This window comes from Aspergillus multicolor, assembly GCF_047715735.1.
Source record: "Aspergillus multicolor strain CBS 133.54 unplaced genomic scaffold BDW74scaffold_1, whole genome shotgun sequence".
NCBI classification, from domain to species: Eukaryota; Fungi; Ascomycota; class Eurotiomycetes; order Eurotiales; family Aspergillaceae; genus Aspergillus; species Aspergillus multicolor.
Window position 1 is genome coordinate 1,180,383 of NW_027395952.1, and position 23,903 is coordinate 1,204,285.

The following is a 23,903-nucleotide window of genomic DNA, read 5'->3' on the forward strand; positions in this document are numbered from 1 at the left end:
GTTCTTCAAATCAGTAAGCAGACTCGGAAATCTTTGTCCGATCTTGGAGACCCAAGTGACTGGAATCCTTCTCGGGCAGCGCTACCACAATCAACCAATCTTTGCGGCCGAATCTAAACTCCGGGCTCGCTTGCGAAAGCTGATAGAGGGAAAGCAAACCGCTCTTGCGGTCTTCTTCGGTCTTGTTCCCGACCGGTTGACCAGAAATCGAGATACATAAAGATGGACAAGATCGCACGCTCTTTGTCCAGGCAATTACTGCGCTCAAGACCTCGTTATCCCTTCGCTATGCCTTCTCACAACAACGCCCAACGGCTCTACACGACCGGCTACACAGTGCCCCCGGTGAGTAGGGCTTTACTGATTAGCCTCGGAACTTCGACTAATAGGGTCCGCAGTTGAAAGACAAGTCGCTGTTTATCCAAAAAGCCTTCGTCAATGGCGAGTGGGTAGATGCCGAGTCCGGAAAGACATTTGAGATTCACGGTATGCATGCGCAAACATCTTGCGAAGCTGCTAGCAGTGGACGTATATGCTAATCAGTAATCATATGTTAGACCCTGCTACCGGAAAGTTGATCGGAACGTGTCCCGAATTCAGCGCATCAGATACCGAGAAAGCCATCCAGGCGGCCAGCGAGGCCTTCCCCAAGTTCCGCACAACTCTCGCCCGCGAGCGAGCCCGAATGCTCCGACGATGGTACCAACTCATGGTTGACAACGCCGAGGATTTGGCAACATTGATCACATGGGAGAACGGCAAGCCCCTCGCAGACGCCAAGGGCGAAGTCAACTACGCCGCTAGCTTCTTTGAATGGTTCAGCGAAGAGGCACCCCGAATCTACGGCGACACTATCCCCGCCTCTGTACCCGGTAACCGCGTCATCACAGTCAAGCAGCCCGTCGGCGTCTGCGGTCTGATCACGCCATGGAACTTCCCCGCTGCTATGATCACCCGAAAGATCGGACCTGCTCTTGCTGCCGGTTGCACTGTGGTCACGAAATCACCCGGTGAGACCCCGTTCACGGCCAACGCCCTCGCAGAGCTGGCCAAGCGCGCCGGCATTCCCAAGGGTGTCGTCAACATTGTTACAGCTATGAAGAACACTCCCGAAGTAGGCGAGATGATCACCACCCACCCAGAGGTCCGCAAGGTCTCCTTCACAGGCTCCACAAACGTCGGCAGACTTCTCATGAAGCAATCGGCCTCAACCATCAAGAAGGTCTCCTGGGAACTCGGCGGCAACGCCCCCTTCATCGTCTTCGATGACGTCGATGACCTCGATGCCGCAGTCACCGGTGCAATCGCCTCGAAGTTCCGCAGCTCCGGCCAGACTTGCGTCTGCGCAAACCGCATCTACGTGCAAAAGGGCATCTACAACGAATTCGTGCAGAAGTTCGTGCAGAAGGTCAAGGACTTCAAGGTCGGCGCTGGTTTTGAGGAGGGCGTTACTCATGGCCCCGTTATCCACGACCGAGCAGTCGACAAGGTCGACGACCATGTTCAGGACGCCATTTCAAAGGGCGCCAAGCTTGTTGCTGGTGGCCAGAGACGGTCCGACCTGGGTCCCAACTTTTACGATCTTACTGTCCTGACGGATATGAGCAAGGACATGAAGATCGCTTCGGAGGAGACGTTTGGTCCCGTAGCTGGACTGTTCCCCTTCGAGACGGAGAAGGAGGTTGTTGATTTGGCTAATAAGGCCGAGGTTGGTCTTGCTGGATACTTCTTCAGCGGCAATGTCAAGCGCATTTTCCGTGTTGCTGAGGCGCTGGAGGTTGGTATGGTTGGTGTTAACACTGGGTTGATTAGCGATGTTGCGTCTCCGTAAGTTCCCTTATGTTTCCTGTCCACAGTGCTCAGAGCTAACTCTACCTCTAGATTCGGAGGTGTCAAGCAGAGTGGCTTTGGCCGTGAGGGCAGCAAGTATGGTATTGAGGAGTTCATGACCGTTAAGAGTGTCACCTTTGGCGGAATGGGCGAACCTCTGCAGTCGTGAGAAAAATATATTAGATGATTTTTTTAAGCGCTGCTTATACTTATGATATCACTGTACGAATGAGCATAAATACATATTTACCACAAGAATAGCGAGTACTTCGTGCCATCTTAGGTACCACGAATGTCATAATCTCGGGACGCTTTGACAGACCAACCCATGAAAACGCGGGGAATCGGACCCAAAAGTAAAGAGTAACTGATATTGTCCAAATCTAATTTACATGCAAATAATACAACACAGAACATATGCGCCGCAACCAACCAGTTGGTCATGTCCCATTGAACCGTAAGAAATGTCCAGACGAATGTCGAGTGTATGTCCGGCTCCTTAGGGCGGGAGCCTCAGATGGTAGCCCGGTGGCTTCATCATGATAGTAGCATAGTCGCTTCCGCGAGAGGTCCCAAGCGAAGCCATCATCTGATTTTCGAATCGGTGGGTATCTTCCTTCCGTTCTCTTCTGTCACCATGCATCTATTTCCCTTGACGCTGCTTGTGTTTCGGGTTCTTAGAGCTAAGTGAACCGGGAGATTAGCATCACATCACTTTAATAAACCAGATTCCAGATTCCGAGTAAGCCTAACTCACCAGATAATGTAAACCCGGTTCTTTCTCCGCACAGGCTGTACCAAAACACACCCATCAGCCAATATCCCCGCAGAACAGCCTATCGTGCATCCCGTCCTAGCCCGCAGGACCAAGAAGCACTCTGGATTATATGCATACCTTGCACCCCTCACACAACCGCTTAACGGACGACCTCGTCTTCATCCCCCTCACTTGCTCCACCTGCCGAACAGCCGTAGCACCAGCACCGGGTAGAATCGACTTCGACCGCAGGAAGTTCAGACCATTGTTGATTGTGAGTTGCGATAATTGCGAGAATGGCCGGGACAGGACGCGGAGGGTGCTGTTATGTCGGGGAAGAAATTGGCGGAGGGCGGCGGTCGACGGACCGAGGAGGGAGCGGAGGGAGACCATTTCAGAAGTTTGTGTCGCGGGCGATATTATCGACGACCGACCAGGCGAGATCTCGTAGATTTAGGCCGTTGTTGGAACTGGATCTCGTTGTCGCATCCAGTCGACCTTGGGGGTTGTCTGAGGGCTCGGCGGAAAATATGCCGGCGTTTCTGTTTCGCCGATTCCCGGGATATTCCCGCCTATCAGGTGCGCCGTTCTATACAACGTCTCTATAGTTTCTACCGAGCAGAAACATATGTCTAAACTTTTACCCCCCCCCTGATTAAGGGATTAAGCAATGTTGTCCTGAGCAAGCTCTCTAGGTGGTCAGGCTTAAATGTAAGCTTGCTTAGGGTACGGGATCAAACGATCACAACTGTCTGCGCATGAGCCCGGAGGACCATGGCACATCAGCTCCCAGTAGAGCTCTTGGCGCACATTGCCTTGTATCTTCAGCAGGATGCCCCATCGCTTGCCAGGTGCGCACGAGTCTGCCGCCTATGGCAGCCCGTGTTTGAACGACTGATTTACCACAAAGTTAGGGTCGAGAGCGAAGAGCTGCAGACAGGCAATGGAGTTATATCTCTGTCATGTTTTCGAAACCTCATGGCTGAATCAAGACAGAATTGGCGCTCTTTCCTTCGCCACCTACATTACACAATCGTTGTACCCCATAAGCTGGAAAGCTACAGCACCATGAAGCTCGAAAACCAGGAATACTGTGAACAGAACCCAATCAGAGACGCGAACAACCGGGTATTCAGTACAGCTATTGCCTCACTCTTCAAAACTTTAAGTAGTTGGGAAGTAAGCGCCAAGGTCGCCGTGGCCATTGAGGTGCACGGACGACAGCAAACGCTTGAGCCGGGAACAAAAGAGCATGCAGGCCTTGAACGGTGGCAAACCGTTTTTGATGGAGAACAATGGGTGGTCCACCCATACACGGCGCGTTTCCCGGATGATGAACCTTCGCTTCCTCAAGTTGCCTGTGTTGACCAGCTACTGTTCGGTACCATGGATACCTCTCAGGGAATATGGGCTGCCTCTGCATTACAAATCGCGGAACACTGTGTTGCTTTGCAAAGGCTGCAGTTATATCCGCAGGAATGAGTACGACCAGATCATCTGAGCTATATGCGGGAACGCCGACAAGGTACTGTAGATAGATAGCTTTACCTCCTCTGCGCAACGTGTCAGTTTAGCTAACGGATCTTAGCGATGGCATCCGCTCTCACAAAGATGCCACCAACTGTAAGAGTATTTCAGTGTCTTGGAAACACCGAAGAGCCTTGGGCGGATATTCTCCCAGCTCTGAATCTGCTCCCTGACATCAAAGTTGATGCACTATCATCAAGTTTATGCAATATGTCTTTGAAATTGAAAGAGCTCGATTTATCAAATGTTACCGTGGAGTTGGACTTTCTTTTTCCATTGGATGACACTGGTGCCCCGACTGCCGACACAATATCTCTCCATTGGCCTTACTTGGAAACCGTCGCATTAAGCTCAGTCCCTAACTATCTTCCCTCCGGTAAGTACCACTTCTGGCGCCTCGGCTCAGCTCAGACCGTCGGAACCTGGGGCTAACAGTGAGCCTCATAGGTAAATGGCTACTCTATTTGATCGTTCAGATTGGCTCTCAGACGACGAAGACAACCCCGATCTGAGTAGCTCTGGCATCGAAAACTTCGACACGCCCTGGCTGCTTTATGGATGGAGCGTCTACCGGAGTATCATCGGCCTTGAACAGTTCCATCGACTTTTCATTTCACTTGGTTTCGCGGCGCAGCGCATGCCCTCTTTGAAAACAATGATATTTGCCCTTAAAGATGACCAGCAGGCCCAGTTTCGGTTCACCACCGGCAGGGGATCTGGTGAGAAGCCTACTCTGGCATTCGAGTCGAATGTGGGGTATAAGCCTAATGAGCGCGTCGCCCATGCGTGGGGGGTGTGCTTGGATGACATGGTGATGGAGGATCAGGGGCCAGGGGAGCTTTTTCACTGCGTCTCGTCCACAGTGACATTGAATCGGTTTCCTTTGCAGATGAAATAGGGTAAGTTTAGAGCAAGTAAGTAGAGTAACACGCAAGCAACCCCCTAAAAGATAGAGTAACTCATTCTCAAGTGGAAGCAGATTCACTACCCAGTTGACCCGGCTTAACCCGACTGAGAATTTAGGGCACCAATGGCCATTAGGCAGAGAGAAGGTGCTTCGGCCGTAGTAAACGAATTACCTAAAAGTTCTAAGAGCTTCCATAAACCTCGCAGCTCACTAAGCCTCTCCGCAAATCCGGAGTGTGTTTTGGTTGCCTCAGCATCTCATAAATGGCCCCATACTGTTATTTCAGGTCAAAAGAGTAAAGGAAGATCATCAAAAGAGAGTGCTGAAATTGATCTATGACTCTTTTGGTATAGCAATCAAGGCTCATGAACTGAAGGTCTAAAAGTTATAACAATGAATGCACATACGCATAAGAAAGCAAAAGCATTAACTGACCCAACCCCAATCCAGTCCGAACGCCAAGTATTTCGCTCTGTATAGTTGTGCAAGGCATGACTCTAAACCGCATATATTAAAGGTATCTTAACGGCGAAGGAAAGTCTGATATGTCTCGGATTGGGTCTCCTCGGTAAAGGGATACCCCAGGTCTCGGAGGAAAGCTTCCAAATCTTCCTTTTCGGATTCCGGGCACTGGATAGCAGCCAGAACCTTGCCAACATCGCCGCCGTAATTCCGGTAGTGGAACAAAGAGATGTTCTGGCTTGGACGAAGCGTCCGGAGGAAATTTGCGAGCGCTCCGGGACGTTCAGGGAACTCGAACATGAACAGACGCTCATCCTTGACTTCGCTACGTCCGCCGACCAAGAAGCGCACGTGCCGTTTGGCAAGTTCATCATCACTAAGGTCCTTTGACTCCATACCATTTCTGCTTAATTCCGCGATAATCTTAGCCAAGTCGTCTTGACCGGTCGAAGCGGACAGAGAGATGCCCATAAGGACGTCAGCGGACTTCTCATCCGCATATCGGTAGTTGAACGCGGTGACGGCGTGAGGCAGGACGACTTCCATCAACTTGGCAAAAGCACCAGGCTGTTCGGGGATCTTGACACTCAGGAGAGCTTCCTTCTTCTCGCCCAGGGCCGCACGTTCCGCAACAAATCGCAGCCTGTCAAAGTCCATGTTCGCTCCAGAGGTGATTGCAACCAGTTCACGGCTGGTGTTAGGGCTAGGGTACTTTGCGACATATTTCTTCAGACCTGCGATAGCCAGGGCGCCCGCAGGTTCGATGATCGACCGTGTATCTTCAAATGCATCCTTGATCGCAGCGCATGTCTCGTCAGTGGAAACCAAGATAACCTCGTCAATGACATCGCGGGCCACGCGCCAACATTCAGATCCCACACTCTTGACTGCAGCTCCATCTGCGAAAAGACCGACTTCGTTCAAGAGCACACGGGAACCTTCTCCGAGTGACTGAGCCATCGCGTTGGCATCGTGTGTCTCCACGCCAATGACCTTAACGTGCGGTGCAATGCGCTTGATGTAGACGCCGACGCCAGAGATAAGGCCTCCCCCGCCAACAGCGCAAAACACAGCTTCAAGCTTGTCCAGGTTTGCCTGGCGCAGAATCTCCATACCAATAGTTCCCTGTCCAGCGATAACGTACGGATCGTCGAAAGGAGGAATGCTGGTAAGGCCGTGTTGTTTTTCACGGCGGTGGGCCTCCTCTTTGGCAGCGTCAAAATCGTTTCCGTGAAGGACAACGGTACCACCGAGTTGAGCGACGTTCAAGTGCTTGATGGCTGGGGTGCCGGAAGGCATGACAATGGTCGCGGGAATTTTTAGTTTGCGAGCAGAATACGCGACACCCTGAGCATGATTGCCTGTACGATAGAAATATTAGAGCTTGATCATATGACTGCGCCTGCGCAAGACCCTTCTCACCTGCAGAGCATGCAATCACGCCTTTCCACCGCTGCTCATCGGTAAGGTGAGCCATCTTGTTGTATGCTCCGCGGAGCTTAAAGCTGAACACAGGAAGCATGTCCTCCCGCTTGAGGAGCACTCGGCACTCCATCCGGTTGCTGAGATTGATGGCATGGTGTAGCGGAGACTCTGTGGTGATCTCGTAGACGCGGGAAGTCAGGATGAGTTTGAGATACTATAAATAACTATTGTGTTAGCGATGAGGTGAATTAGGCACGCAGCAGAAGACGGGTCTTTACATCCGGGTAGTCATTGGGAAGCAGGAAGGCGGCGGGGATATCCCACGACGGCGGACTGTCGGGACCCTTGTATTCCTCCTTCTCCGAGGTGGGCGTAGGGATAGCGGAGTACTCGGTCAGAGCCAGGTTGCTCAGTTTCGCGGAAGACGGCGTCGCTGCGCCGTTCGAAGACGCTTGATCAGCCATTTCTAGGGGGTTGCTTCACAGTTTCTCCTCAACAAGTAATTAGGACGAGAAGCAAGAGAATCAAGGTTATCAGACAGTTGCGGAGGAAATGGAGGGGATTCTTGTGACCCGCTCCAGTCGGACTTTCTTCTTTGGCGGAGTCAGAAAAATTCCAGGTCCGCGATCGGCGCGGGAGTCATCAGCCCTCCATCTGAGCCCTACCTTCCTAAAAGGGACTTATTCTCCAGCTGGCACGGAGTATGCTATGACTCCGAAAGCGAGTTGTGATGATACGCAGAAGTCTCTACATGATGATTTCTTCCTAGAAACTACCAATGGGTTTTGGATTGTAATTGGGGTTTGCGGGGAGACTTTTGTATACCTCCGCCCGGTATCATACAAACTGATACGTCGTTGTAATTAACGGAAACTGCCGTAGATGAAGATATCGCTCCCAACGTCACTACATCAGTTACTACACCATTCAGCCAGCATCGCATTCTGAGTACTCACTACCGTTGGCTTGTGCTATACCCGGGATATCGCCGTCAGTATTATATCGAACCGCAACCATGAGCGAACCTCTCCCATCATCCTTTGACGGTCACGAGTACGTCCCCGCAAACCAACAACCCAAACCCGCGAAACAATGCCGAGGATATATTCTAATGAACATTTCCTAGCCAATTTGAGGAGGAAACTCCGCTTCAGAAGTTTGGACGCAGGTTCAAGGAGGAGCCATGGGTTCCAGTCGGTAAGTAGGGGAGTTCGGTACAGATCAGAAAGAACCGGTTCTGACCACGCTCGGATCCTAGGATGTGCTGCTACTAGTTATGCGCTTTGGCGCGCTTACCGGTCAATGAAGGCTGGCGACTCCGTTGAGATGAACCGCATGTTCCGCGCCCGTATCTACGCCCAAGGACTTACGCTCTTCGCCGTGGTCGCTGGAGGATTGTACTATAGGACCGAGCGCACTCAGCGGAGAGAATTTGAGCAGGCACTCGAGGTGCGGAAGGGTCAAGAGAAGAGAGACGCATGGCTGCGTGAGTTGGAGATTCGAGACAAGGAAGATAAGGAGTGGAGGGAGCGCCATGCTGCTATTGAAGCCGCGGCAAAGGACGCGAGCAAGAAGCCGGCTCTCGTCGAACACGATGCAACCCGCTCCTCTCTTGAGCCTGCCGATGAGAAGAGATTTGGAGTTTTGGACGCTGTGAGGGAACTTGTTTCGCGGCGACAGTAAGCTGCGGAGGAGGCACATTTGTTCGACCTTCTGTATTACTAAGTTAATTCCCTATATCAAAGGCGTTTGGGAATGTACATATGCTTCTGAAAGTTAATCCATGTCAATCTATTCTCTAATATTGTTCGTAGTATATCATGGCTATATAATAAGAAGCGCTTCTATCCGATGGGCCCAATTGTAGCTGCTGCGGCCATTCCATATGCCCTCGACTGCATAGATGGTATAAAGCGCGGCAGTCCGAGCTCCATGCTTGCCTTTGGAAGCTAGTCTCGACTGTGCATTTAGAGGCAGGCCTCAAGCGGCAGCTTGTTCGTCGATATACCGCCTCATCATGTCAAACTCGGATTTACCAGTCTGAGAATTTGTAAGTATAGCATTCTAGGAGAGTACAGAGCTTCTCTTACCGATACCAAGTATCGTATATGTTGCTGTACACTGTCAGCATCCTGATAAAGTACGAGCAAATGGAAACCAACCAAATCAGTGACATTTCGATGACGCTCAAATTCAGCGCGAGCATAATCGCGCAGCTCACTCCGAGTTGGGGAGCTTGGGATTTCTTCTCTTAAATAAGCATCCGATAGCTATGGGATGTAGCATCACTAACTATTCAGTGCCCTAACGATTTCACGCCACAGCGCGATGACCCGCTGCCGTTGGATAAACTAGTTTTCAATCAGCGCAATGAGCTCAACTATAATCGCCGTATATCAAACTCACATGGTCCAGGCTAATCGTAGGCTTCCTCAGCTTAGACGGCCGGACTTCAGCGAACAATTTGAGTGACGCCAGCATTTGAATGAATCATACCACGGTAGCTACCGCTGGATGCGAAGCTATCCGGATATCATCAATTCAGAAATGAGAGATATCTTTGAGAGTTCTATACTAAGTATGCCTCGAGAAGATGGGTGGCGCCATGAAGGCGGTGATAGACGGGGATCGTTACGGTTTGTCATATACAGTAATTGATTACATACAATCATGAAGGAGCCTACTACAGACCCTGGTCCAGTTAGATCACTTAAAGCAGTTTTATAGATGAACCTGTAAGGCTAGAGAGCATTGATATGGTTCAAAAGTGAAGTCAAGATCATACGATTGCTACCACCGCGACTTGACGAATGGGCTCCGAGTGTTTACGGATCTATGCAGCACGTGACTGGTTCCTGGCTCGGTCCCCAAAATTTATTCGGAGCAGGGACGGAGATCCAGACTGGACAGTCAAGCATCAACTCGGCCAATCCCTGGTGTGATCAGCTGGCAATCATGAGGTGTCCTTCTCTTGCGCGGTTGCCATACCGAGCTGTCGCTGGATTGACCAGGACTCCTGTCAAGCTTCAGTCCCAGACCTTCCTCAGCACACGATGCGCGTCCACGGCCGCTCTCCGGTCCGCGACCCCGGGTTGCCAGTCGGTCCTGACCAGGCGTTACCAGCAGATCAGAAATGCGTCCGGTACTGCTGCAGCTGTGTAAGTTTTGTTTATTATGGATACTTTGCTCGTCTAATTGTTTGCTAACACCTTTTTTTTCCCGATCGAACAGCTTGGAAGCTGCCGCGCAAACGCCGGACTCTCTATCACAAGAGGCAATCATCCAGAACCTCGATCCCGTCGAGGCCGCGAGGCTCGGTCGAGTCCGCAACATTGGTATCGCTGTACGTTCCGCCACTACTCATGGTCAAACGAGTGTTGCACACTAATTGGATTTCCTAGGCGCACATCGACAGTGGTAAGACGACATGTACCGAGCGAGTCCTCTTCTACACGGGTCGTATTGGAGCAATTCACGAGGTTCGAGGCCGTGACAGTGTTGGCGCCAAGATGGATTCCATGGACCTGGAACGTGAGAAGGGTATCACCATTCAGTCTGCCGCTACATTCTGTGACTGGGTCAAGAAGGACGAGGATGGCAAGGACCAGAAATACCACATGAACCTGATCGATACCCCTGGACACATTGATTTTACCATCGAGGTGGAAAGAGCGCTACGTGTTCTCGATGGTGCTGTCATGATTCTCTGCGCCGTCTCCGGTGTCCAATCGCAGACCATCACCGTCGACCGACAAATGAGACGCTACAATGTCCCCCGTATTTCCTTCGTGAACAAGATGGATCGTATGGGTGCCAACCCATTCAAGTCTGTTGACCAGATCAACTCCAAGCTCAAGCTCCCCGCTGCTGCTGTTCAGGTTCCCATCGGAGCTGAGGACGAGTTCGAGGGTGTTGTTGATTTGGTGCGCATGAAGGCCATATACAACCAGGGCGATAGCGGTGAGAGTATCGTTATCAAGGATGAGATCCCGGAGAAGGTGAAGGAACTTGCAGAGGAGAGGAGGAGGATGCTTATCGAGACCCTCGCGGACGTTGATGATGACATGGCGGAGATTTTCCTGAACGAGGAGGAGCCTACCGAGAAGCAAATCAAGGATGCTATTCGCCGGGCGACTATCGGTTTGAAGTTCACCCCTGTCTTCATGGGCTCCGCGCTGGCGAACAAGTCAGTGCAGCCGATGTTGGACGGTGTCATCGACTACCTGCCCAACCCATCTGAGGTGCAAAACACCGCTCTCGATAAGAAGCGCAGCGAAGCCCTAGTCAAGCTTGTTCCATACAACTCGTTGCCATTGGTCTGTCTTGCCTTCAAGCTGGAAGAGAGCAGCTTTGGACAGTTGACCTACATTCGTGTTTACCAAGGAACCCTCCGGAAGGGTTCTTACGTTTTCAACGCCCGTACAGACAAGAAGGTCAGAATTCCCCGTATCGTCCGCATGCACTCCAACGAAATGGAGGACGTGTCCGAGATCGGAGCTGGTGAGATCTGCGCCGTGTTTGGTGTTGAGTGTGCTTCCGGTGACTCGTTCACTGATGGTCAGCTCGGCTACACCATGTCTTCAATGTTCGTTCCGGAGCCGGTCATCTCGTTGTCTATCAAGCCGAAGCACAGCAAGGACTACGCCAATTTCTCCAAGGCCATGGCCCGTTTCCAGAGAGAGGATCCCACATTCCGTGTGTCATTCGACACTGAGAGTGAGCAAACCATCATCTCCGGTATGGGTGAGCTCCACCTTGACATCTACGTCGAGCGTATGCGTCGCGAGTACCGTGTCGACTGTGAGACTGGACCTCCTCAGGTCGCCTACCGTGAGACCATCACCCAGCGTGTCGAGTTTGACCATCTGCTGAAGAAGCAATCCGGAGGTCCTGGAGACTACGCCCGTGTTGTTGGATGGATGGAGCCTACCGGCAAGCTTGAGGAGAACAACTTCGAAGAGCAGATTGTTGGTGGAAGTATTTCCGAGAAGTTCATCTTCGCCTGTGAAAAGGGATTCCATCTCTCTTGTGAGAAGGGTCCTCTCATCGGTCACAAGGTTCTTGGAACCAAGATGGTTATCAACGACGGTGCTACCCACATGACAGATTCGTCTGAAATGGCTTTCAAGAACGCTACCCAGCAGGCCTTCCGCAAGGCTTTCCAGGAGGGTAACCCCGCCGTCCTCGAGCCTATGATGAAGACTGTTGTCACCGCCCCCGGCGAGTTCCAGGGTGATGTTATTGGTCTCCTGAACAAGCGTGGTGCTACCATCAACGACTCCGAGGTCGGTGTTGACGAGTTCACCGTCTACGCTGACTGCAGTCTGAACGGCATGTTCGGCTTCAGTTCTCATCTCCGTGCTGCCACCCAAGGAAAAGGTGAATACACCATGGAGTTCAGCCACTACGAAAAGGCGCCTCCTCAGGAGCAGTATGTTTCCCCGTCTCATAATTTACTAAGAATCCGCTTTACTAACTGAACCTTTTACAGGAGAGAGCTCATCAAGAAGTACCTGCAGGCCCAGGCCGACAGGCACAAAAAGTAAGCTGGGAATTCTATCTCGGCTCTTCTATGCACATACCTCCCTCCCTCTTCTCTTGGCAGAAAGGGGCGTTAGATGAAGGCGTTTGATGAATTTCTCTTCCATAGTTTGGAATTATGTATTATCTACTCTGCGATATAGACCGACCCTGCGAGCTTGTCTTGTCTTCGTCTCATGTTTTAACATCATATCGGCGCCAGTTTTGGCTTTTTTTTCGGCGATAATCTAGGATAAAAGCAGGGTCATTTCCGTTACTGTTACCAAGTTGTATATACTAATCTCATGAATTTATTCTCCTCTCATCTGATAGCAAACTCTTATGATTGCTCATATGCTTTATTTCGAAATATTTTCACTAATTCACAGATGTATTATGTCCAACAAAACGAGGTATGTATATCCAAATAGTATTACAGCTACTCTTCGAAGGCTCTCAGCACAGCAAGAGCCGCGGTAGAGAATGTAGCAACGCGATTATGGCCTGCCACATAATGTTAACCATCAACGCACCGAAAGAGTTAGATAAGGGCAACATACCTCCATACGCAACCCTCTCCCACCGTACCCTCTTGACCGCGCCGTCACCCTTCCCAGACCTATTCTCCCAGATAAGCACCTCATTCGGTCCATTATCAGCATCCCTCTTCTCATACGTCAGGGACCCAGTAGCATATTTCTGCCACTGTACTTGACTCGTCGCAGCCGCCCAGACACGCCTCCCCTCGATCCAGGGGATCTCCACATCGTTCTTCGCGTGGATTATGGCTAGATCGAGGCCCTTCTCCACATATGCAGGGTTCGCCTCAGCCAGGCTGCTGTTAGCGCCTGTCAGTCGCGCGACTCGTCCGGCTGTATCCCACTTGTCTAGAATGTGGCTCCGTGCCCAGTTCTGGACGCGCGGGTACCCGCGCAGCGGGGAGAGGATGGGGGGTGTAAGACCCTTGAGGCTGTAAGACTCAATCAGGTTGGGAAGGTCGCTGAAGGAAGCTAGGAGGACGATGCCGGCGAAGGGTTCGGGGTCTTTGAGGGCTGGTTGGATGGCGGTTGGGTCTGGCGAGCCGAATGCGAAGCGCTCTGCTACTGCGGCGCTGACGGCTGTTCCGAGGCTTTGGCCGACGATTGCAATGCGGGAGGGCGGGATGTTAAGTGGGGATGATGTGAGGAAGTTCAGCAGCGTAACGCCGTCGGTGATCAGGCCCTCTTCTGTGGGTGTTCCTGTGGATATCCCAAAGCCACGGTAGTCGATTGCGAAGACGTGGACGGGGTTTTCTAGGGTTGACAGGCCCAGGAGCATGCGGTATGTTTCTGGTCGTTGGGCAGATCCAATGTGGGCGGCGTTGCCGTGGACTGGAATTGTTGGTTAATCGCGGCCGATCCATGATCTCGGATCCAGGTACTTACAGCTCACTACTACCCTGGCATTTGAGTCATTGGCTAGAAGCTTGAATGCTGGGGTTAAGGTATAGTCATGCGCAGGGCCAGCTGGCTTCTCTACATCTAGCTCCGCTTCATGTTCTCGGCAAAGATGAAGAGGAAGGAGATGCCAGCCATAGATGGTCTCGTTATCAGGCGTGACGAGGTTGAACGGCTGAACTTGTGTTTCTGTTTTGGAATCAGTTACTGGGCTTTTATGATGAAGTACGCAACATACTTAGGAACCCAAACGATTCTACCAGATTAACGTCCTCCCACAGGGCAGGGTTTATCTGGTTAGCATAGAGTGCGCTAATTCCCACGGGAGCAACAAGTTAGCTGCGCATGTTGCGCTGGATAGGAAGCTCAATAGATGCTATCATCGTACAATCTTTGGACAACTGGGTACGTCAGGGAATAGACAATGCCCACATAGATAAGGCCGGCAGCTGCCAACGACCAGTAGGCCTTACGTAGGAGGGGGTTGAGCTCAACCATGCTCGGTGGGCTCCTGATGCACTGTAAGCAAATGGACCTGAAACTAAGAATTCGTTCCCCTGTGGTTTGAAGTGTAAGACGAAGCCAATGCATCTCATGTACATACTTGAGCAAATAGTAGGTAGGACGTATAATAGGGGCAGATCACTGCGCAATAGCCGTCATTGATAAATCGTCAAGTATCCTTCAAACAATATTCAGGATTGAATCAACTGATATCCAAGATTAGGCTGAGTGAAGATGATGGAGATGAGATAAAGTAGATACCGGTTGGTGCCTTGGGGCCTGAGGCTTCAAGCTTGTGATCCTCTTGTCTTTTTGTCTGAGCCATCTCCGACTCCGCAACTCTCCCATTACTTTTCTGCGACATGCCCTCCATCTCTTCGAGGGGCTTCTGCATCGGCGTAACTCTTGATCATCCCTCCTGAATCGCCATCCATGGCCGAGAAACGCCGACTCTCCGCCCGTGAACGTCGCGAACCCGCGGCGAAGCGACGGGTCTCCGAAGCGACCACACGAGCATCATCCCCGGCACAATCTCAACACGCGACCAGGAGAAAGACCTCCACTCCCACTACTGTCTCGTCGCCTGCTCCCATCTCTAATTTGGCCCCCGAGCCTGTCGAGCCACCCCTTCCGACGAAGATCAAGGATGGGGAGCCTCTTCCGACTATCCCTTCGGCGCAGCCTGCGGACCTCTCGCTCAAGGAATACCAATCGATCGCGGAAAGGTATACCCCATAGTATCGTCGGTTACGATCAACACTCTTGGTACATGACAAATGCTCACGGTATGGTAGTGCGGTTCTTCTCGCCTCCCTAGAACGTTCGAAGAAGAAATGGCTGAGCGACGGTATCCTCGAGCGTTATTGGACCAAGCCCAAGAAGACGAAGAGAGACCAGCTTGAGGGCAAAAATCCACCTAAGGAGTCGATGTCCAAAGTTGGACCGTGCAATATTGTGGTTGGGCCTCATCTTTTCGACGCGATGCTGTATACCGTCAAAGATCCCAACGCGCCGCCGCCAGTCCAATACACCCCAACTCAACGGCCAATGGTCCATTATGGTCATCCAAACAACTTCCAGCAATACCACCCATATCCTCAGACGCCACAATCTGCGCCGAACCAGCGGCCGCACCCACCTCAAGCCTCCCATGGTACCCCGCAGTCTCAGCAGGGCTATCAGCACGGTCGGCCGCCTCCGCAACCCGCGAAAACACCGAGCAACCAAACTCCTCATCGCCCGCCTGGACCTCAGTCCGCACAGCAGCGTCCTGCCACTAACCAGAACCCTCTGGCCCAACCACCGAAGCCGAACCCGGACCCTGTCATTCAGATGCTTGCCACGAGGGCGGCACAGGACCCCGAATTGAAAGCTTTAATGAGGCTGGTCGCCTCGACGAATGCCACGCAAGAACAACTGCGCACTTTTCAAGCTCATATTGATGAATTGAATGCCATCATAAGGGCACGGGAGCAACAGCAACGCCGTCAACAACAGCAGCAACAGCAACAACCAGCCACTCCCACACCAGCACAACAGCCCCGGCCGCCGCAACCACCGGCGCAAGTGGTTCAGCAAACACCTTCGCAGCCGCCGCCGGCAACTCCTCAACCGCAGTCTTCACAACAGGGACAGCAAACCCCCGCGCCGCAGGCCCAGTCGCAACAATCATCTCAGCCACGGCCTCGTGTTGAAGTACAAATTCCGAAGTCTCCACACTCTAATGGTACGGCCCAAAATCAGGCAGCTTCTTCGCAGAACCGTCAAGTACCCCCGTCACAGCCCACAACTACAGGCTCTCAAGTGAAACAAGAACCCAATGCAGGTGCAACCGCGCCAGCGCCAGCACACCGTGTCTCAAGCCCGAATGTTGGTCCGGGCTCACAGCAAAACCCTGCCGCGCAGGCAGCGCCTCCTCCGCCCCAACAACAACCGGCAATGGGCCATCGACCAGGCCCGCAGTATCAATATCAGCAGCCACCTTTCCAGGGTCAGCCAATTCAGTCTCGGCCGCCGCAGTATGGCTCTCCGGCTCCATATTACCGTGCAACACCTCAGAAACCACCACCTCCCCCGAGACTGAATTACAAATCAGTGGTATTCGAATTCACCTCTCCTCTGACACCGTACGGCAGCAGCACGTCGGGCCACGCGGGATCGGGAGATCGGTACTTGTTTCCAGAGAACACCATTCTGGAATGGCTTTCTGGCGGTACCATTGTTCTTGCTTCTTTCTTGCTGGTTCGGAAGATTGACCCTAACACTCCATTTCCCCTCGAGACTGCCACAGATGCCGTTCCATCTCGAGCGAAGGGGAAGTCGGCTCCGAAATCGAAGAAGGCGGACAAAAGCAAGGAGAAAGATAAAGCTAAGGAGGGTGATTTCGGCCTGAAAAACAATGACACCTCGCAACCCGCGGAAACTAAAGACTCAACTACAGACTCGAAACAAAGCAACCAGGGCGACCAGAAGGCCGCACAGCCCGCTAACACTGCCAAACCTGCTCCAGACGCAAAACCAGCTGATGACAAGAGATCAAACCTGAAAGAATACTACCAGCCCATCACCTTCCGCATCTACAGCTCAAACCCAAAGAACCTCGAGCCACTAGCACGGGTCGTGAAGCCACAGGAAGAAGTACGCAAGTACATGAACGACGTCATGGATCGCGCCGAGCGAGCTCCCGACGGATTTCTCGCTTACCAGCTCCCTCGTGAGCAACCCATTGAAGACCATGAATCGGAAATCGACAGTAATAGGAAAGGCACGCCTATCTCAGGGTCACTCGGGCGCAGTAAGCTGTCGAAGGCGAGGACAGTTGGAGATGATTCCGATGCTGAGAATACCGATCGGAATGTGGAGGATGACGAGGAAGAAGAGGAGCTTAAGGACTTTTATGGACCACCGACTGGGCTTGTCTCCTGGGGTATATGATTTGGCTAAATTCTACTGGAAACTTTATCCCAATCCACAATTAAGAATAACAATACCCCACACATGTTGAAACATACCTTCCGTTGGAACTTTGCGCCGCGGACTGGGCCATCTCTTACGCTGGCTTCACCCCTCGTAAGGCTGGACAGTTTTCCAATACGTCCATACCTCGTCTGTCCAGATATAGAGTCATCCTATTACCTTAATTTTGAGAAGCCAACCAAATTCCAAACCAGACTCCCTTCCAGAGGTAAGGGCTATCCAAGCTGTCTCTGGCCGGGAATCTTGGCTCCAACGCCAAGCGATCGCGCCCCGGATTTACTCCGGACTTTCCTTTACTTCTCCTGTTCTCACAGCATATCGTGGTCCAGAACGAAATACTGATGGTTTGACTGACAGTATTGCATCTGTTTGATAAGCCTGCCACTCGGTTGAAATGCCCCCTTCGTCCCGCCGAGCCCGCAGTGGCAGCTCGCAGCCCGGGCCGAAATGTGCCACGAGAGCCTGCGATTCTTGCAGGCTCCGTAAGACAAGGGTGAGCTTGGATTTCAACTGTCCGATAATCGAATAAGCTACTGAAAGTTTGTTCAGTGTAGCCTGTCGCGTCCATGTGAGCTGTGCGTGTCCCTTGGGTTCGACTGCACCTTCCTCCAACCGCAGAAAAAACGAGGCCCACCTGCTCGGTATGTTAATCTCTGCTCTGCGCTGGGAAAACACCTAGCTGACATTACGTAGCAGGGTCAAGCAGATCAAAGAGCAACAGGAGCAGTTGAGAGCAATGCATTCTGATGGACGTAATGCCGAGGCTGTTCCTGCTCTGTCTAACCTCGAGGTGCCGCAGACGATAGCCGGGCTGAACAATGGCCATCGTACCGAGAATCCTCTCAACCATGGGTATACTGGTCTTATGAGCGATACTCATGGAACCTCATGGGGCGGGCCTGATATGGAGTACTGGCTTCCAGACACTTTCAGCTCTCAAACTTGTTCATTGTTCGGTTTCCAGGGGAGCAATATTCTCGTCAAAGAGACGCTGCCACCAATAATTGATGACAGTATCAATATCGAAGTCAGCAACCAACTTCCCTTCTTACCAGGGAACATGGATCCCAGTATTCAGAGCGACAACGTGCTCAGCGTGTCCGCCGAATTCTGGCCATCCTACATCCACGAAACGAGCCTTATCCCTTGGATAGATGTCTACTTTGACCGTCTCCACCCTACCCTCCCTGTACTAAACAGATCTCTGCTCTTTACAGAGATTGTCCAACAAGAACACCACCGCAATCCCCAATTCGGTGCCATGATATTGGCTCTTTGCGCTTTTTCATTAACACAACCAATAGACATCAGTGAACGACCGACATCTTCCTCGCGGTCTGATCAAGCAAAAATCTTAGTCAATGAGGCAACAAGGATGCGCACGTCCTCTGACTTTGGCGAGCACCCTTCGATAGAAGCTGTTCTGACAAGTTTCTTCTTGTTTGGGTACCTATTCGGAAGTAATCAGCACAATGCAGCGAGACTCCGGCTCCGAGAGGCGATCGATCTAGCCTCGACAATGGGTCTGAATAATCCAGCTACCTATGCAGAATGCTCAACGGAGGAAAAGGGGCAATGGTTACGGACGTATCTAGTTTTATCTGTGACAGAAAGGTATGCTGGCCGAATCCCTGCGGAAAAAACCGTACAACAAGAATTACTAAATGGCTCAATATAGAGCATACGCCCTTCAACGCCAACACCCTATAAGCTTCACCGGCCGCCCATCAGACATCATCCGCGCGGCAGACGAAATCCGAAACGCAACTCAGCGCGTCGTTTCGGGGATAATCGTGCACACGGAAAAGGACGCCGCGGGAATGATGGGCTTGTCGCTGCTAATGGAGCTATTCGACGCCATTGACGAAGATATACTCATCTGCTGGAACGCTCGATGCGATGTTTCGTCTGGTAACGGGAGGTGTCAGGTCCTCACCGAGGCCAAGGCGCTGGGTATATATCATAACCTGGCTAGAGTGAGCGATGTCACTCGGTACAGCGGCATAAGGAGCGATCATTTCGATTTTCCAGATTCGGACCATGACCACCAGGAGGAAGACACAGAGAGCCTTGGGCAAAACGTATCAAGAGAACTAAGCGAATCAAGGGCCCTGCGCGACTTTCTGTCCGAAACACAATGCGCGGATATCCTCCTCACGCAGAAATGGGTGCAAGACCGGTTATGGAACCTATGCTTTACTCATGGATTACTACATATTGAACCCGGATCAGATTGTCGGCAGCTCGGCTTCGGCTACGCCATTGAGAATGCGAATCGCGCGTTGAGATTATGCCGGGTGCTGAGAATTAGTGCGATTGAGGCTCATGGAATAGGAATCGTGAGCAAACCGCTCCTATATACTTCGTGATACTAATGACAAACCAGATTGAAAAACTATACAACATTGCGACTAGTGCTCTCGTGACAGTGCAAAATCCAGTTACAGGCCCCGAAGACACCATACGAGTTCTCGCCAACAATTATCTAAAGCTGCTACGGACTTTGCGGGGAGGAAATCATCCATACTTGGGGCATTACCAGACGCATCTTACAACCCTGGGCTTCCAGGGTGACAGTTCATGGGATACTACGATAGTATAACCTACATACATCAAGCTTCCTCTTTCCCACCGATCCTCGCCACTGTCGCAGTCTTGTAATCGCGCCACTTCCACATCGGGATGCCCGCATCATACATCTCATCAACCTCGGCAAACGTCCTCCCCTTTGTCTCAGGCATGTAGAAATACACGAAAATAAGAATACAGGCCATACACCCTGCAAACACCAGATATGTCTTCGCACCCAATCCCGCCGCATCCGCTGACGTCAACTGCGGTACTGCAAAGGTCGTGATTACGGCGCTTGTCTGCGCGCACGCAATCGTATACGCCATGGTATGGTTGCGAAGTTTCGGAGTTGCAATCTCAGACGGCATCAACGCAGAGAGCGAGTAGAAGCCGGCCCCCCAAAAGAAATTGAAGATAAAACCCAACGCTGCGATACCGAGCACGAAAGATTTCGAGCTCGTGTTAAAGGCAAGCCCACCGGCTGCGATGTCGATGAGAAGAAGGACGGACATCCCAACGAAGGCTGTTGGGCGGCGGCCTACGCGGTCAATCACCAGCGGTGCAACGAGTGTTCCGGCTAGTGTGCAGCAAGATGCAATGACGGTAAATGTGAACGCGTCGCCGACTCCGAGCTGTGTGAGGAAGACCGTCGTATATGTGGTTGAGAGGATGATGCCGGAGATCTGATTGAGGGAGTAGAAAGAGCCTGCGGTAAGGGTACGCTGCAGGTTCTCGCGATTGAAGATTTCCCAAAATCGGACGTTGGCTGAAAGAGCACGCTCGTTCTCTTCGCAGAGCTGCATCACGCGGAGTTCGTCGGCAACGTCGATATCTGTCATTCTGGGCCCGCGCAATTTTCGCAGATTATGATGGGCTTCGTGGATGCGGCCCTTCGAGACGAGCCACTGCGGACTTTCTGGTAGAGGGATTGTAGCGACAAGAATCACAGCGGGAAGGGCGCACTGGATTGCCAGCGGAATCATGTACTGCAGGTGACCATCCAGATCCTTGGTTTCGTTGACAATGACCGTGGATATGACGCCCGCAAGAAGGGAGAGGATGTTGATAGATGTGACACTGCGACCTCGCATGGACGGGGGCACGACTTCGGAGAGGTATAACGGGGCTGTTGCATTGGCGACACCGATAGCAATGGCATTGAGAAACCGGCCGAAGACGAATTGAGCAATATTCTTCGAGAACAGCTGCAAGAAGCCGCCGCCAATGGAGAATACATATGCACACACAAGGGGCCATTTTCGGCCGAGGAAATTGTTCAGGGGGGACGCTGCGACGCCGCCAACGATAGAGCCGACGAGGGGCACGGAGAAGATCAGGTTTTGGTTGCGTGCTGTGAGGACGAGGGAGCCGTCGACGGGGTTAGGGCCTTGGAAGTCTTCAACCTGCGATTGTCAATGCATGCTAGGTGAATCGATAGTCTAGCAGGGTAGGGATCCTTACAAACGCGCTCAAGGCTGCCAAGGGTGAGATGACTTTGTCGTCAAAGCCAAACACAAATGAGGCACATCCAAAGGCAATGCACGCGAGGATCAGGAGCGCATTGACAGCGTCTTTGTCCGAAGGCGAAGAGGCCGTCTCTGCCTCAGCCACCGGCTGGACTGCGTCAACATGCCAGGTCTGAGCGGGCTTTTCGGCCATGTCCTTTTCGGTGTTCGAAGGCATGGCGGCTCAATGGTAGTTGCATGAGTTGCATACTGGAACGAACAAAGTCATACTGCGAATCCCTCCCTTTTATGGTCAACAGAGTCAGAATACTTCTTCCTGGTTCTTCCGGGGTTGGTCCGGCCGGGGTAAAAGTCATGCTACCGATTCTCCGCAAAACCAGTCCACGCGAGCCCTAAGGAGACTCGGTTTCTCCGACAATCTCCCGACCCGCTCTTTGGGCTGTGCCTGGTTTCTCCAGGATTTCCCCGGTACGGCTCCGGTGCCATCGGCATCAAGGGCGACTGTTCTTTAATCGCAATTATTTCTCTCAGACATGGGCTGAGGCATAATTGACCTTGCGCGAAGTCGGCCGACGTCATGTCTACACCACAAGTCAAACCGTCTACGACAGCATTCAGACGGTGGAGACCGCAATTCCATCTCCTCGCCCCTAACAACTGGCTCAACGACCCCTGCGGCCCTGGCTACGACCCCTCCACTGGAAAATATCACATTGCATACCAATGGAACCCCAAGGTCAACGACTGGGGCGACATCTGTTGGGGCCACGCCACATCGCGTGACCTAGTGTCCTGGAATATAGACCAGGAACCGTGTCTATCCCCATCCGCGCCTTATGACAACAAAGGTATCTTCACAGGATGCCTCCAGCCAACAAACCTCAAGGGCCAGCAAGACGGCACACTCACCTACTTTTACACCTCCGTCAATAGCCTCCCGATTCACTATACCCTTCCATACAACTACGGCTGCGAAACGTTGAGTATCGCGCTTTCCCGTGACGCAGGACGTACTTGGGAAAGACATTCGAAGAACCCTATTCTCTCCCGTCCACCTCTCGGTCTACAGGTCTACGGCTGGAGAGACCCGTACATATACCCTTGGCCGTCAGCGCCGGAAAACGTCCGACGAACAGCGCGGGAAGTCGCAGGCGAGGACGCCCTGTATGGCTTTATCTCAGGTGGTTTAGCAAACCATACACCAACGATATTTGTCTACGCCATCAGCGGCCGCGCTTTAGATAGGTGGGAATACATTGGCATCCTCTTGGACGTCGGGCTCAATGCCACCCCGTCCCGCTGGTCCGGCGACCTTGGCCTGAACTGGGAAGTAGCCAATCTGCTTACCCTGACAAACAAGGAAGGGACGTCGCGCGATTTCCTCATCATGGGTGTGGAGGGGTGCATCCCAAACCCGAAGCCTAACTATCCAACAGCAAAGGATAAACGCATCCCGCGCTCCCAGCTCTGGACGTGCATCAAGCCAAATGACACCCAGACCGCACCAGCAAAATCCTTGATGCAGTGGTCTTCCAGCGGGATATTCGACAGCGGCCTTTTCTACGCCGCAAACTCCTTCTTTGACCCTGTATCCCAGCGCCAAGTCGTCTTCGGCTGGATCACAGAGGAAGACCTGCCAGATGAAGCACGAAACGAGCAAGGATGGAGTGGGATGATTTCTTCGCCGCGAGTGCTGAGCCTTCAGACGATCCATCGCGTCAAGCACGCAAGGTCCACGACCCGACTGGGTGATATCACTTCCGTCGAAGCAGTTCCAGATGGGAAAGGAAGTTGTACTGTTTATACGTTGGGTGTGGAGGTTGATGAGCGTGCGCAAAAGCTCCGAGTAGGAGCTAGGGCGGCTACACTTGGGGGACTAGATTTGACCCCTGGCGAGGGTGATGCGCATGTAAAGGGAAGCGGGAGTTTTGTCCCGCTAAGCACGACGAGGTGGGAGGTTGATGCGAGCATCGCGGTTGGGAAGAGATGTGGACGGGTTGGGATGGTAGTTTTCCTTGATGAAAGTAAGTGTTTTTCCCTACGGCCCGTCTCACTTTAATTGATCGATTGACTGATTGGCCCTATCTTCGCTTAGACCACACCTCCAGAACAATACTATTCTGGGATCCCTTGACTGAAATATTTTGCGTGGACCGCCCGCGCATTGATAACAAGAACATAAACCACGGCCCTGAAGTCGCTCCGCATACATTATTCACATATATCCGCGCTGAAGAGGAAACGGCAAGAGAAACTGAAACAGAAGAGCCTCTCCATATCCACACCATCTTTGACACAAGTGTGCTCGAGGTCTTTGTGAATGGCCGTACAACAATTACGACTCGGATCTACCAAAGCGGAGAAGGAAACAACTCTACTTGCGTTGGGATACGGTTCTTCGCGGACACGGACGGCAGTGTTACTGCAAATGGCGACACTGAAGGCCCAGGGTCCTCGGCCAGGCTACTCCAAGCCACGGTCTGGGATGGGCTGAGTTGTTCCTAGAAAATGAATAAAGTCCA

The 23,903-nt window shown here is 52.2% G+C and overlaps 13 protein-coding genes across 13 annotated transcripts; 7 read left to right on the forward strand and 6 right to left on the reverse strand.

Moving 5' to 3' along the window:
- The first annotated feature begins 1 nt into the window (after position 1).
- Positions 2 to 2,153, forward strand: BDW74DRAFT_142105 (NAD-dependent succinate-semialdehyde dehydrogenase). The gene is made up of 4 exons (XM_073722672.1): positions 2 to 345; positions 399 to 486; positions 558 to 1,827; positions 1,882 to 2,153. The coding sequence occupies exons 1-4, from the start codon at positions 223 to 225 to the stop codon at positions 1,997 to 1,999; spliced, it is 1,599 nt and encodes a 532-aa protein (XP_073589658.1). The 5' UTR covers positions 2 to 222; the 3' UTR covers positions 2,000 to 2,153.
- Positions 2,154 to 3,060, reverse strand: BDW74DRAFT_142108 (50S ribosomal protein L36). Its single transcript, XM_073722673.1, has 3 exons — positions 2,726 to 3,060; positions 2,588 to 2,622; positions 2,154 to 2,513 (listed from the first exon to the last, which is right to left on the reverse strand). Exons 1-3 carry the CDS (start codon positions 2,978 to 2,980, stop codon positions 2,474 to 2,476), a joined length of 330 nt encoding a protein of 109 aa, XP_073589659.1. The 5' UTR covers positions 2,981 to 3,060; the 3' UTR covers positions 2,154 to 2,473.
- Positions 3,061 to 3,655: 595 nt separating this feature from the next.
- On the forward strand, positions 3,656 to 4,069 carry BDW74DRAFT_172392 (uncharacterized protein; the record flags this gene model as incomplete). Its single annotated transcript, XM_073727524.1, has 1 exon — positions 3,656 to 4,069. The coding sequence occupies one exon, from the start codon at positions 3,656 to 3,658 to the stop codon at positions 4,067 to 4,069; it is 414 nt and encodes a 137-aa protein (XP_073589660.1).
- A 496-nt stretch (positions 4,070 to 4,565) lies between these two features.
- Positions 4,566 to 5,012, forward strand: BDW74DRAFT_172393 (uncharacterized protein; the record flags this gene model as incomplete). Its single annotated transcript, XM_073727525.1, has 1 exon — positions 4,566 to 5,012. The coding sequence occupies one exon, from the start codon at positions 4,566 to 4,568 to the stop codon at positions 5,010 to 5,012; it is 447 nt and encodes a 148-aa protein (XP_073589661.1).
- A 315-nt stretch (positions 5,013 to 5,327) lies between these two features.
- BDW74DRAFT_142109 (threonine dehydratase, biosynthetic) lies at positions 5,328 to 7,483 on the reverse strand. The gene is made up of 3 exons (XM_073722674.1): positions 7,187 to 7,483; positions 6,906 to 7,122; positions 5,328 to 6,844 (listed from the first exon to the last, which is right to left on the reverse strand). The coding sequence occupies exons 1-3, from the start codon at positions 7,370 to 7,372 to the stop codon at positions 5,544 to 5,546; spliced, it is 1,704 nt and encodes a 567-aa protein (XP_073589662.1). The 5' UTR covers positions 7,373 to 7,483; the 3' UTR covers positions 5,328 to 5,543.
- A 353-nt stretch (positions 7,484 to 7,836) lies between these two features.
- Positions 7,837 to 8,710, forward strand: rcf1 (respiratory supercomplex assembly factor RCF1). Its single transcript, XM_073722675.1, has 3 exons — positions 7,837 to 7,961; positions 8,035 to 8,105; positions 8,167 to 8,710. The coding sequence occupies exons 1-3, from the start codon at positions 7,924 to 7,926 to the stop codon at positions 8,589 to 8,591; spliced, it is 534 nt and encodes a 177-aa protein (XP_073589663.1). The 5' UTR covers positions 7,837 to 7,923; the 3' UTR covers positions 8,592 to 8,710.
- Positions 8,711 to 8,732: 22 nt separating this feature from the next.
- Positions 8,733 to 9,454, reverse strand: BDW74DRAFT_142111 (LYR motif-containing protein 2). Its single transcript, XM_073722676.1, has 5 exons — positions 9,315 to 9,454; positions 9,202 to 9,259; positions 9,071 to 9,153; positions 8,999 to 9,022; positions 8,733 to 8,948 (listed from the first exon to the last, which is right to left on the reverse strand). Exons 1-5 carry the CDS (start codon positions 9,387 to 9,389, stop codon positions 8,889 to 8,891), a joined length of 300 nt encoding a protein of 99 aa, XP_073589664.1. The 5' UTR covers positions 9,390 to 9,454; the 3' UTR covers positions 8,733 to 8,888.
- A 378-nt stretch (positions 9,455 to 9,832) lies between these two features.
- BDW74DRAFT_4117 (elongation factor G) lies at positions 9,833 to 12,612 on the forward strand. Its single transcript, XM_073732721.1, has 4 exons — positions 9,833 to 10,066; positions 10,140 to 10,251; positions 10,310 to 12,339; positions 12,400 to 12,612. Exons 1-4 carry the CDS (start codon positions 9,864 to 9,866, stop codon positions 12,452 to 12,454), a joined length of 2,400 nt encoding a protein of 799 aa, XP_073589665.1. The 5' UTR covers positions 9,833 to 9,863; the 3' UTR covers positions 12,455 to 12,612.
- A 255-nt stretch (positions 12,613 to 12,867) lies between these two features.
- Positions 12,868 to 14,362, reverse strand: BDW74DRAFT_172397 (alpha/beta hydrolase; the record flags this gene model as incomplete). Its single annotated transcript, XM_073727526.1, has 5 exons — positions 12,868 to 12,932; positions 12,989 to 13,798; positions 13,853 to 14,053; positions 14,103 to 14,176; positions 14,253 to 14,362. 5 exons carry the CDS (start codon positions 14,360 to 14,362, stop codon positions 12,868 to 12,870), a joined length of 1,260 nt encoding a protein of 419 aa, XP_073589666.1.
- A 1,400-nt stretch (positions 14,363 to 15,762) lies between these two features.
- On the reverse strand, positions 15,763 to 16,066 carry BDW74DRAFT_142115 (uncharacterized protein). Its single transcript, XM_073722677.1, has one exon. The coding sequence runs from the start codon at positions 16,038 to 16,040 to the stop codon at positions 15,825 to 15,827; it is 216 nt and encodes a 71-aa protein (XP_073589667.1). The 5' UTR covers positions 16,041 to 16,066; the 3' UTR covers positions 15,763 to 15,824.
- A 13-nt stretch (positions 16,067 to 16,079) lies between these two features.
- On the forward strand, positions 16,080 to 17,476 carry BDW74DRAFT_142116 (uncharacterized protein). The gene has a single exon (XM_073722678.1). The coding sequence runs from the start codon at positions 16,307 to 16,309 to the stop codon at positions 17,300 to 17,302; it is 996 nt and encodes a 331-aa protein (XP_073589668.1). The 5' UTR covers positions 16,080 to 16,306; the 3' UTR covers positions 17,303 to 17,476.
- Positions 17,477 to 19,877: 2,401 nt separating this feature from the next.
- On the reverse strand, positions 19,878 to 21,901 carry BDW74DRAFT_184547 (uncharacterized protein). The gene is made up of 2 exons (XM_073730842.1): positions 21,377 to 21,901; positions 19,878 to 21,318 (listed from the first exon to the last, which is right to left on the reverse strand). Exons 1-2 carry the CDS (start codon positions 21,596 to 21,598, stop codon positions 19,957 to 19,959), a joined length of 1,584 nt encoding a protein of 527 aa, XP_073589669.1. The 5' UTR covers positions 21,599 to 21,901; the 3' UTR covers positions 19,878 to 19,956.
- A 57-nt stretch (positions 21,902 to 21,958) lies between these two features.
- On the forward strand, positions 21,959 to 23,886 carry BDW74DRAFT_164653 (glycoside hydrolase family 32 protein; the record flags this gene model as incomplete). Its single annotated transcript, XM_073726292.1, has 2 exons — positions 21,959 to 23,405; positions 23,477 to 23,886. The coding sequence occupies 2 exons, from the start codon at positions 21,959 to 21,961 to the stop codon at positions 23,884 to 23,886; spliced, it is 1,857 nt and encodes a 618-aa protein (XP_073589670.1).
- Between the last annotated feature and the right edge of the window lie 17 nt (positions 23,887 to 23,903).